This window comes from Denticeps clupeoides, chromosome 2 (genome assembly GCF_900700375.1).
Source record: "Denticeps clupeoides chromosome 2, fDenClu1.1, whole genome shotgun sequence".
In the NCBI taxonomy this organism is placed as follows: Eukaryota; Metazoa; Chordata; class Actinopteri; order Clupeiformes; family Denticipitidae; genus Denticeps; species Denticeps clupeoides.
Window position 1 is genome coordinate 8,742,055 of NC_041708.1, and position 12,628 is coordinate 8,754,682.

The 12,628-nt window shown below is 40.9% G+C and overlaps 1 protein-coding gene across 1 annotated transcript; it reads left to right on the plus strand.

Annotated features, from left to right (window-relative positions):
* The first annotated feature begins 91 nt into the window (after positions 1–91).
* On the plus strand, positions 92–10,216 carry kcnj19b (potassium inwardly rectifying channel subfamily J member 19b). The gene is made up of 3 exons (XM_028965272.1): positions 92–1,129; positions 6,483–6,699; positions 6,791–10,216. Exons 1-3 carry the CDS (start codon positions 461–463, stop codon positions 7,438–7,440), a joined length of 1,536 nt encoding a protein of 511 aa, XP_028821105.1. The 5' UTR covers positions 92–460; the 3' UTR covers positions 7,441–10,216.
* The last annotated feature ends 2,412 nt before the right edge of the window (positions 10,217–12,628 follow it).

The window sequence follows — 12,628 nt, forward strand, 5'->3', positions numbered from 1 at the left end:
TCTCATATTTAAGTTAATCGACATTAAAATGGGGTGCATCTAAATGCTTAAAAATGAATCGTGTGACTCGTTCACTTAAGAACCGGTTCCCTCCGATCACCAAAATGATCCGTTCGGACAGCGTTCTTCTAGATTGTAGCGACACGCCGCTTCAAGAGCTCAGCAGTCAGAAAGTGCCGCAGTTGGCGGGACCTTTGCGTCTCCGCAGAAGCTCAGTGGGAAATAGGCACGAGGACAAAGTTTGAGATATAAAAATGCGGTACTTATATTTATATTGAATACATAAACATTATTTATATTAAGCATGCGACAAAAAAGTTATCGCCTGGGAAACACTGGCTAAGATGACCTATAGAACCGTGCTTAGACCTTGACTAAATGTAAGCAGAATTAATTTTTCTGGAGTTCTATTGCCTGGGAATGCGATTCGTGTGACGCTTGCGCTTTTGCCAGATCAGTTATGTCTGCAATCAGAAGGAAATTCGGGGAGGACTACCAGGTGGTCAACACCAGCCAGGGGACAACTTTCTCCGCCCCCGCCGCCAAACGCAAGCGCCAGCGGTTCGTGGAGAAGAACGGCCGCTGCAACGTCCAGCACGGGAACCTCGGTGGGGAGACCAGCCGCTACCTGTCCGATCTCTTCACCACCCTGGTGGACCTCAAGTGGCGCTGGAACCTCTTCATCTTCCTCCTGACCTACACGGTGGCCTGGCTCATCATGGCATCCATGTGGTGGATCATCGCCTACATCCGCGGGGACCTGAACCACGGACACGACCCGTCCTACACGCCGTGCGTGGCCAACGTCTACAACTTTCCCTCCGCCTTCCTATTCTTCATCGAGACCGAAGCCACCATCGGCTACGGGTACCGCTACATCACCGAGAAGTGTCCGGAGGGCATCATCCTCTTCCTCTTCCAGTCGCTCCTGGGCTCCATCGTGGACGCCTTCCTCATCGGCTGCATGTTCATCAAGATGTCCCAGCCCAAGAAGCGCGCCGAGACGCTGATGTTCAGCCAGGACGCGGTGATCTCGCAGCGGGACGGGAAACTCTGCCTCATGTTCCGGGTGGGGAACCTGCGGAACAGCCACATGGTGTCCGCACAAATCAGGTGTAAGCTCATAAAGGTAAAAAAATCATTACAGCACCATCCCCACAACCACAACAGAATTCACAACATTCGGGTCAAATGTACTATTCGTTTTACGTTGCACTTATTTTAAGTTACATTTGTTAGGCTTATTAATTTAACCCTAATAAGCTTGCATTACCCTATAACTTTTTAAAAGTAATTTATGCTGTGCAAAAAATACCTCTATATTAAAACCACATCATATGCATAATGCTCTGTTAGTATGCAGGGTTTAATCATTTTTGGCTCTATTATCATATTAAAACGCTGAGTATACAGCCCGAAGCAAAAATACATTCAGATGTTTTTTGTTAGTGAGGCTGAGGAAATTGTTTTTGAGGATGACATTATTTAATCATAATTGTGCTAATAAATTAAGTATGAATTAGAACACAACATGATATGATATAGCATGAGTGTTGTAATGGCTGGAGATACGGCACTTCTCACATCCATCGTTCCGGCTGACATGCGAGACGGGGGATGTGTTAAAATCCATGTGGCTGTTCGCACCAGTCAGCACTACTCGTAATGAACTTGTCTTCTACTCCACAATGGATGGGTGCTGTTTTACAGCAGGACTAGATCGAACCCCTCTAACACCAACTGCACAACGGCCCCCTCTTTGCAAATTCCCTGGGACTTCAGATAATTTTCCGTCCCAGATTATTGTTTGTTAAAGACAACATATCGACTTGAATTCTATTTTGTTCTTATAATTTAAGGTGCAATAGTTGAACAGAGGCGGATTCGATTTTTGTTTGCCATCGTAGGGGTTTCATTGCTCCTCCGTAACACAGCAGCCAGGGAGAGTGGAGATGGTACAAAGCCCAAGGTCACTCATGTTCTTGGCGAGCGTACGATGCATTCAGATCGCACGATGTTGTAAACCTCACTCTGATTCTGCGTCAGCAATGCCAAGCACTTGAATGCAGAGAATGTGCACTAATTCACTGGTGCACTGGTGCACCCTTCATCACGGCCGTGTAAAACTTAAGCTTCCTTGGCTCACAGCGCACTTTTGTTACGCTGAATGACAGCCTCTGTTTGAGGTTTTTTCATTTTCAGAGGCGTCTGTCAAAAGAACATAATGTAGAAAAATAGCAAAATATGAATTCTTTTGTTTGTTTTTTTTTTCCTGTTTTTGTTTCAACCCCCAAAATGACAAGGTTGCTGAATGGTGCAAATGAAGAGGCATTTAATAAAAAGCAGGGAGTCCATGGAAATTAAATAACATGGCAAGGATGTGTGGCCAGAAATAGAAGAAGGGGGGTGGATGATGGTGATTGACAGATGGGCCTCACCCCACACTGTTGACAGTAGCGGATCTCAGCAGGAGCAAACATGATGTCGGGTGGCTGGTTCCAGAAAATTTCTTTGCCTCATGGATCTCACCACATATGTTGCTGCTAGCTGGCCAATTCATAAAAAAAAGAAACCTTGTGAGGCACCAGGCAAAGAGTAGCACTTCCAAGATGGTTTGTGACCATTATCTAAACCAGTTGTTCTCAAAAGATTTTCAAAAATGTATGGCTCTGTTGGCACTATATACATTTGTTTAGGCTCAGCTGCGCCCAGGGAGCAGTGTGTGGGGACAGTACCTTGCTCAAGGGGACCTCAGTGGCACCTTGATGGTTCGGGATTTGAATACGCAACCCTTTGATTACGTGTCTGCTTCCTTACCCGCTAGGCCACCACTGGACAATAGGAAGTAGGGTGTGTGAGAGCTGTCAGTCATTGCCATTGGTCCTCCATTTTTAACTTTGCAAAGAAAAACTCATCTTATGGGTGTGATCAATGATGATACTGATACTGATGATACTGAAGTTCAACCAGCCTTCTGAAAAACTTCTGCAAAACCTTTTTATCCAATCACCACAACCATTCCAACCATTTAGAGTCAGTGGTTTTTCAGTTTTTCATGGGCACAAACCTTGAGAGGAACCAATGCTCAGAAAAGGGAAGATGTTCTCCTCTGGCTGGGACCGGATTGCTTCTGGTTATTTATGTTAGGTTATAGGGTATAGTGACATACCTCCTTGGTTCTCGAACTGTGGTACACAGGATTCAGGCTCCCTCAGGAGATTTACATGTGTACTTATTATTCTTAATGTAGTGCTGTTAATATCCTCACTTGCTGTGTGTTTGGGTACTTCACTGCGGTACTCCACTGTTCCAAACATGGCTTGAATCTGCTAGGTGAAGAATTTAAAAAGGTTCTTGTCAGGTTTGAATAAAGTTCATGTATTTTCTTGTTGTGCATATGAATACAGATATTATTAAATTCATAGTCTGAAAGTATGAGGTGTCATTTTTTAAATTTATATTACAGACTCATCCACTGTCTGAATGCATGTTTGAACAGCAAAATTATTACTCAGTCAGGCTGAGAGGTGATGCACGAACACCAGGTTTCCTGTGCGAATGGCAGTCTCTCCACGGTGCCAAAAGAGGGAACACATTTTGGAGGTGGGGGGCCAGCTGGCACTCGCGGCAGCATGAATAAACATCACCTGGGATCACACGCTGGGACTGTGCCACGGGGATGAGCCGAATATTACCCACCCGGCTCGGCAGTGCTCCATAGTATTAAGCAGGGAGTCCAGGGAGTCTATGGGGCGATCTCTATGGTTCTAAGACCTCCACTTGGGAGTTGCTTTCAAGTCAGAGGGGTGTCTCTCCTGGTGCAGTTTGATGTCCTCTGTTTTGCATCATTATGACTTATTTTTGCCACCTTTTTCTGCTTCTTGAGATGTACTCTGGGGAAGAGGGAGATTGTTGCATCATTTTGGATTGACTTCAATCCGTAACAAATTATTTCATGTATAAAAAACCACACAAAAAGTGCTTCTAGGGTGCTCACTCAGGGTGATGGGTTAAATGCAGAGGACAAATTTCCCTGTGTGCACCGTGTGCTGTTCTGCTGTGTATCACATGTGACAATCACTTCACTTCACAATCACTTCACCTTCTAATCCTGCTCATATATACACAACTATTGGCCTGTTATTAATTATTTGCTTCGGACTGATCACAAAACTCAAAATATTATTTCTGATGATAGTAATATGGAAGACTCCTTAATTCACCCTAAATATGACAGTGTTCCATTATATGCAATTGTCAACATTCTGTTCCCTTCAATCTTATGCAACGTTGGCAACCCAATTCTCTATGGTCAGATAGCACAAAAGAATCTGCAGGTCGTTATCTGTCTTCCTTCAGCAAGGAAAAAAATGACATTTTGCTAGGTTCATAGCAAGGCTGGATACAGTTAAATAACAAAAGAGCTGTCAAGGATCACAAACTGACAGATTAAGAATAAATGACTGATTAATGTGGACTGTTAGATATCTTTTCAGTAGTAAGTAATTCCTCTTCTTCCTTTTTACATGCCGGAAATACATATGGTTAGCCAAAAAACATGGTAAATGTGTGGTGGACAGTCAAAAAATTCAATGTTCACTGACAACCATTAACTCAGTTATATAGCATTACTTCTAATGAATGCCAGTTCAGAGGTTCAGTCTTCATAGAACCCAATGACCCTTATGCAAAGCCAGACAAATTTTAATTGCCAAAACAAAAATGTATACAATTAACATCTGTCATGGATGGTGGCTGCTTGGCACATAGCCAGCCATGCTCATCATTTACATAAACAAATAGATAAAATTTAAAAAATAAAATGACTTAGTATCTTGAAACTAACTGCCATTTTAGTTGGTGTCTTTTTATTTCTATCACCCATAACACTCCAATCAATGGCAAAGATAATATGTTTCTTTTTTGTTTTATCTATTGACAGGCCTGTTTTGCCTGTTACTTGTGATCGATTAGCTTGGCTAAAAAGTGAACACTTATGACACTGACAAAAGTGAACACTGGCCAAACTTAAAAAAATTTATTAGCTGTACATTTATATCTGTCACACCTAATATTTTATCATTGCCATAATGTGAATAATCCAAACAAACCTGGTGTCAGTAACATTATAGTAACGAAAAAAAAAAAAAATCATTAGCAAAAAATATATATAGAATTTTTAACTACTGTAATTTTAAAGCTACAGATACGGTTTTCAGTGCATCCATACACTGTAAAAAGTGAGCACCGGCTATACTGGCTATACTAGCTAAGAAATCTGTCACACCTAATATTTTAATATTAATTAGTTAGGAAAATAAACCAATCAAACCTGCTGTAACCTGTTTATTTACATTACGTCAATGCTAAAATATTTGGTGTGACAGATCACTTCAATTTTTTTAAGTTTGGCCAGTGTTTACTTTTTTCAGTGTAGTGTCATGCCCTATGGGAATGTCCGGAGTTCCATGTTCTTTTGCTCATTTCACCTCATTCAAACATGCGCATATTTGAACAGATGGTAACATTTTATTTGAAGGGTGAGTGCATGTCATGCTTCACAACACATTTATGCTTATTTCATAATGCATGAATCAACATTCATACATTACTTTCATTCTAAACTTCCTTTGTTCAACTAACATGTACATTTTATCATGACTAATTTCTGACCAAATCTTGTTTACAGATTTAAATTAAATTATTACATTATTAAACACGTTTAAGATTAATCTGTCATTTGAATGAAGTAACACACATACGTGTATGTGCATTATGCAAATGAAAAATGCAAAGGGGAAAAATAATTATCTGTTATCTTTCCAAATTGTCAGTGAATTAATGGTCAGTGAATTATTGCCATCTTCCAGTATTCCATTTTTTACCTAGAATATTAGAGAGCATTACTTTTTCACTAAAGCCAGTCAAGTTTCCAAGCATTGTTCAGTGATAACTGTACTCCACACTTTTTAGTAGAGGGGTAGATTGCTGGTTTTAATGCGGCTTTAAATTTAGTGGAAAGTATGGCCTAAATATTTAAATTCTGTAGCTGTTGAAGAATTTGTGAAGGTTTTTTGAATGCACTCACCCCTCAAACACATTCCATTAATTACTAAGACTTATTCAGTATTTGAGAACCTTTCACCACTGTATTTAGGGACCCCCCCCTCCAGTTATTTCTCAATATCAATATGCCATGCACAGTTGCATGCACTCGAAAAAAAAAATCGCAGGTCTCTTCTGAAGCCAGTATGAGAGCTGTGAGTACAGGCTCTCTTCTGTGAAATGTCTCACCCTTCACACTGGCAGTGGCACCATGTGCACGGCTCAGTCTGTTCACCATCTGCACCCTACCTGTCAGCTCAGCCAACAGAGCTGGCCCGTCCACTAACTGCGGCAACCGTTCCAGAAGGGCTCTGGGTTTCTACTCTGTTTGTTAAATGTGGTTTCTCATGTTGTCGCTATACCCCTTTCTGCTCTAGTCTCGTCAAACTCCTGAGGGAGAGTTCCTACCACTGGACCAGCGGGAGCTGGATGTGGGGTTTGGTACGGGTGCCGACCAGCTATTCTTGGTGTCCCCTCTCACTATCTGCCATGAAATCAACCCTAAGAGCCCCTTCTTTGACCTGTCGCAGCGCTCTTTGGTGAGCGAACAGTTTGAGATTGTTGTCATCCTAGAAGGCATCGTGGAAACCACAGGTCTGTGCAGATTATAGATTAGATATGTGATAATGCATGGCTCCAAAAATGCCATTTACTCTTCGTGTCTGTCCCCTGTTGTCTTCCTAAGGTATGACTTGCCAGGCTCGGACATCCTATACTGAGGACGAGGTGCTCTGGGGCCATCGCTTCCTGCCCGTCATGTCACTGGAGGAAGGTTTTTTTCGAGTGGACTATTCCCAGTTTCACAATACATTTGAGGTACCAACCCCCCTGCTCAGTGTTAAAGAGCAGGAGGAGAAGGCCTCGCTTCTTTCACCTCCTCCGGTAGCCGCCCTCTCCCCACTTCCTGGCGACACGCAAGGCCGGCGTGAGCGGATCTTCTCCCTGGATGGGGTCTCCCATGCTGAGGAGCGACGGCGGCCCAGCAAACTCCAAAGTATGAGTTCCAGGAATGGAAAAGAGGGTCTGAAGGCAAGTGGTGCCCCGTCTACTGAAAGAGCCTCCAGCACAGGCGACCTTCCTCTTCGGATCCAGCGACTGGGGTCCATCACATCTCCAGGGGAAGGTGAAGAAAGGCTTCAGCTCAAGGCCATCAAGGTGAGCTTGGAGACCTTCAGCCAGTGTCCGGGTGAGCTGGAGCCTCACAGGCTGCCCTTGATGCCCACAGCAAAAACTGGCCCGGTACCAGGGCCCAGCCTCAACCCTCTTCCTATGGGAGGGAGCCGACCAGAGGACAACCTCCCAGCGAAACTGCGAAGAATGAATGCCGACCGGTGAACTTTGAGCGCTTGACCTTTCTGAGTGACAGTAGAGGAAATTTGTACAAATGAAGCATGACGAGGATCTCAATTTTTTTCTTTTTTTCTTGTTGGAAAAGTACTTTTCCTACCCTCGGGCAACTGCTAATAGGACATAGCATCTCCTCCCCACTGTGACTCATTCTGAGAGAGAATTAGCCATATTTAAATGACCATCGGACCCTATAATATACTACTACGATTATATGCCTTTGCTCCTATAGAATTAATTATGCAGTGCATACTTGTATTGGTCTATTTATAAGATTGTCTGTTGCAGTACACATATTCATGTACATGTTGCGCGTACCATGTTCAGCGGTGCAACAATTTGATATGACTTTTAAAATCATATTGAAGATCATATTCTAATGCAAGGTTAGCTACACTCTGTGGTTGTCACCACAACCATCATCGCTTTATATTGTGCACATTTGCTCAGCTTTATCCATTTTGGGAATAAAGTTAATATCCTGAATGGAGTGGAAAGAAATTGCACATTGTTTAGAGTGAAATGTTTAATATTCCAAGCTGCATGGCTATAGCTTGACGGCAGCCGCTGATTTGCCTCAGGTCAAGGATTTTGGTTGGCAACCACAGTCAACCTCAAAATTGGACTTCAGTCACGTAGTGTGAACTTAGCTTCTGTGGTGTACAGTAACAGATCGTACCAGCCTACTTTAACCACTGGTTGATGTACATTAGGAATCTTTTATGTAGGCTAGTCCGACCAATAAAGCAACATAATATTTGTCTAACAATGTACTCAGACATAAGGGTAAAACATAAGGATCACTCTCTGTTTGTACATTGTCCTACAAACATGAAAATATCTTGGACAAACAGTAATGAGCAAATGGTAGGTGTATCGATTAACAATTCCTGATGTAGTAATGAATCTTGACTGAATATATTGCAGTTCACTTCTAACTTAATAATTTGAGTGATTACAATATATGATGGTATTCCAAATATTTGGATGGATGACACTAGGATTTTTCATATTGGAATAGCATTTATTGCTATATTTAACTAATAAATGATGGTATGTTATTCTTGAAGCACATTTGAAATTTTTACTTTAATGTTACTCTGTGGCTTGATATCGAGGGTGAAGGTACTTTTACTCTTGTGCCGGTACTACTGCTACAGACTTCATCACCTTATATTGTGCACCTTTCCCTGGCTTTATGCATTCTTAACTCTTTTAATATTTTTCAATATTTTAATACCTGTATGAAGTAGAAAGAAATTACAAGCACTTGATATTGTTTATAGCAACAAAAAGAAAGATGCTAACGTTATCTAGCAGTAAAGAAATGCAGCTGGGCTCAGTCATTCAAAGATATATTTTGAAATGTTAAAAGCAACTTTTTATGTCTTCGTCATACTATTTTGAGTAAAAACCTTGAAAGGATTGACTTCTTAAAAATATGTAATCTCTAGTCAGGAGATATACGGCTTTATCCTTGCACAGCCTTGCGTGGGTATTTTTAGCATAAGCTCTTTCACACTTGTTCAAGGAGATCAGTCAAAAATATATATTTTTTGCATACAGTGAATCTTACAATTCATAGTTTCGAATAATATCTCCAAAGAAACCATTGCAAATATTTACATTTAAATGAAATCAGATGCTGAAACAGTATTACGATATCCATAGGGCTCACTGGCCAGTACATGTTGTACCTAGTTAAAGTAATAAAAGGCTGAATCAAACATGGGAAAGTGGTCAAGCCTTGAGATTTGGGTTAGGGTCCAATGAATTGGATGTTATCAAATGTTGCATGGATGTTGCATGGAAAACTTCAAGGATGTTTCAAAGAAAACCAGTGCATTTGAACAGGACATTCACACCTAGACATGTAACTTTCTGACGAAGGCCCGTCTCCATTCAGCCTCGCTGCTTTTCAAAGTCCAGGGTCTGCAGCGCGTCAGCATAACCTAGACATTGCCAGCTGTCATCTCCGTGGCAACCCCTGCATTCACTTAAGTCAGTGGGCGGAAAAGAAACTAATTAATTCAATTTGCGTCAAAGAGGAAATAAATGTGTTTTCGGTGCTCAGCCGAGACAAGCAAGGCAAGTACATTACTCTTAATAAGCAAATACTCAGACTCTTTCGAGTTTGGCAGATGGAGCATTTTCCATGTGATATGTGTAAAACTGCAACGCTTGATTCCTGACATCGAGAGACAAGGCGACAGATGCAGTGTGAGCCAGACTGGGCCCTGACATACTGAAGAAAAGCGAGGAAACAAATTACAGCAACACCGCCTGCTTATGAAGTTCCACTTCATAGGAAACTGAATCAGTGCATAAAATACAAAATGAATTACTAGGAAACATTTCCACAGTGTGGTGCAGAGAAATTAAAATCCTCACCTCCACTTTTTTCCATTTGTTTCTTCCTCATATTTATCAAAGGTTTTCCTAAAGGCTGCATTTGTTGAAAAAAAATTTCAATGAAACTGTTTTTAGGAGGACTTCTGGTTTCCTTTTTTAAAAATATGCTGTTTTTGCTATTTGCAATTTTGAGGGATAATGGATATGAAACCACCATCTCATTGTTTGCTAGTGTGTCCATTGATTTGTACTGACCTGAAGAAATGCATTCCACCAACCTTATTTGCCGCCATGTGTCTGTATTCTCTTTTTTGTAATCATTGTATCACTTGCATTATTTGCCTTCACACAACTGTGGCACAAGAATTTTACTGTATTGTAATTTATGGGACAATAAAATCTGACGAGTCGACTTATGAGGATTAGTTATTTTTGCCATTCTTACACATAAAAAAGTATGTTGATTGCATTAAACCTAAATTTGAAGCATAAAAAGTCAATCCAATATATATAGTCATATAATATGGTTAGAAACAAAAAGCAAGTTTATTGTTCTGCTTCAGTTTTTTTTTTTTTTTTTACTTTAATTGCATTTAGTGTCTAGCTGAAGCAAGCTCTGCACGACCACAAGGTCACATGCACACTTTTGACTGCTTGCCAGGAAAGGCTAGCGCCTTGACTTAGAGGACACATCGATTGTTGGGCGCCATTACAGTGCCCTGGACAAATGTTACAGCTGAATAATATCCGCCCCATTCCCAAGGTACAGCCATGCAGACAGATGAAAACGTGTTTCAGAGAATGCAGATCAGGAACTCCCTCTTGCATGAGTGAGCAATTTGCGGCATTTGAAAAATGTGTTAATTTTATTTTTTTGCAGGTTTTCAAATTCAGCTACATCAAAAAATAAGTATTTAGTCTGTCCTCTAAACCACTGAAAATTAGATACAGAAAAACAGTTTATTATTTGACCTTGAATATCATGTCACTTGGTGTAATGTATAATGCAATTTTATAACATTTTTTTATAATCAGGCTGCCCACGGTCAGCGCTCTCTGTTTTCATTGAACAGATGCTCATAAATAACGAATGAAGGCTGACACTTCAGTGTCAAAACACAACTACAGACACAAGACTTCAGTTTCTGTAAATAAAAAGGTAAAATTAACAGAGGTGCACAACACTTAAGGGAAAGAAAGGCACAAAAGCTTTATAATTTTATGTTGTTGGGGTTGTCAAATTAATAATTCAGTTTAATAAGCGTATAAATATTTAATGCTTTAAAATAAATTAATTCAGTTGACACAGCTGCATTTTGTTTACTTCCTGTGACATTCATCCTAGCCTGATATAATCATAATAATAAACATGGAGACAGAGAAATTTGGGGCCAATTTGGATGATTAATTACAATCAATTAATTGTAAAATGTGATTTATTACCATCAATTGAGAGCCCTTTTTGTAAATATGCTAATGGTTTAAAATTTTTTTAGTGACATGTCCATGAACACATTTGGAGCAGATGAGCAAAACAGTTTGCAATTATCTTCAAATCATAAATAATAGAATCACTGACAATGTCAGTTTAATGATTCTAAATAAATATTTTTGACCATCATTTTGGTGCTCAATATTAAAATCATCAGTGGACATTCATAGCCAGTGTGCTATGTTACATAGAATTTTTAATTGCCAAATATACTGTAAATTGTTGGGTTCTTTTGAGATTTTAACCAAGATAGTCACCGCTAATTAATAACAAAACCAACACAATACAAGATGTTAACCAAGAGTTAAAACAATAAAAAAATTAAATAAAATTGTGAGAGTTTTGCAGGTGCTGCAACATGGTCTATAATCTTGGTTATTTAGTGAAAGGTGGTAATTTGAGCAGATTTACAACATTGCTTTTTCAGTCCTGCCATTCCGACAAAATGAAACATGTCTGATATTATCATTAAGACCTATGGTTAAGGTTTATGCAAATAGTGACAGGGTCAGTACAGGAATAACTGAACCACTACTGTACCACTACTTTTCCATCACCTCAGTGGCCCCTGCTGTCAGTGGGAGTGCCTAAAGAGTCTAGAGTTAACATAAAAGAATCTCCATTTCCTGTGATGCACTCTAGACCCAGATTGCAATAACAAAACTAAACGACTGAAACAGGAGCTTGAGAAGTACCTACTCCTGGTAGCCCTCCACCTGGTCAGCCCACCCTCTTCATGCTGAACCAGCACATGCTTCTTTACAACTCAGCCGGAACCAGCGAATCTTGACATCCACCAGCCTCTCCCACTTTGAGGTGACCACTGGCCACGGATTCATCTGGTTCCCCACATATGGTGCCATCAGTGAACATTTACATTTTACATTTACAGCATTTACCAGACGCCCTTATCCAGAGCAACTTACAATCGGTAGTTACAGGGACAGTCCCCCTGGAGCAACTTAGGGTTAAGTGTCTTGCTCAGGGACACAATGGTAGTAAGTGGGATTCGAACCCGGGTCTTCTGGTTCATAGGCGAGTGTGTTACCCACTAGGCTACTACCACCCAACATCAAAATTTGACAGATGAGATGCCCCCTGGATCTGGTCCGCACTGCAGAATCCATGCTGAATCCACGTCAGTTGGGCTTACCACCTAAGCCTGACCAATGCCACAGACTGGCACTGATACACCACCCTAGCAACCCGATGTGGGTCTCCACTTGTGGCCATCTGATGCCAAGATGCTGGGGCCCCGTTATGTCGACCCCTTCAGCGTGGTTCACCGGGTCAACCTGGTGGCCAACACATTCTCACTTTCGGTGCATCAAA

What these genes read in the sequence shown, in the direction of transcription:
- kcnj19b (XM_028965272.1), top strand. Translation starts at nt 461, where the DNA reads ATGTCTGCAATCAGAAGGAAATTCGGGGAGGACTACCAGGTGGTCAAC. An exon ending in TCAGGTGTAAGCTCATAAAG is followed by an intron (nt 1,130 to 6,482) that starts GTAAAAAAATCA and finishes TTTCTGCTCTAG; the next exon opens with TCTCGTCAAACTCCTGAGGG. An exon ending in AGGCATCGTGGAAACCACAG is followed by an intron (nt 6,700 to 6,790) that starts GTCTGTGCAGAT and finishes TGTCTTCCTAAG; the next exon opens with GTATGACTTGCCAGGCTCGG.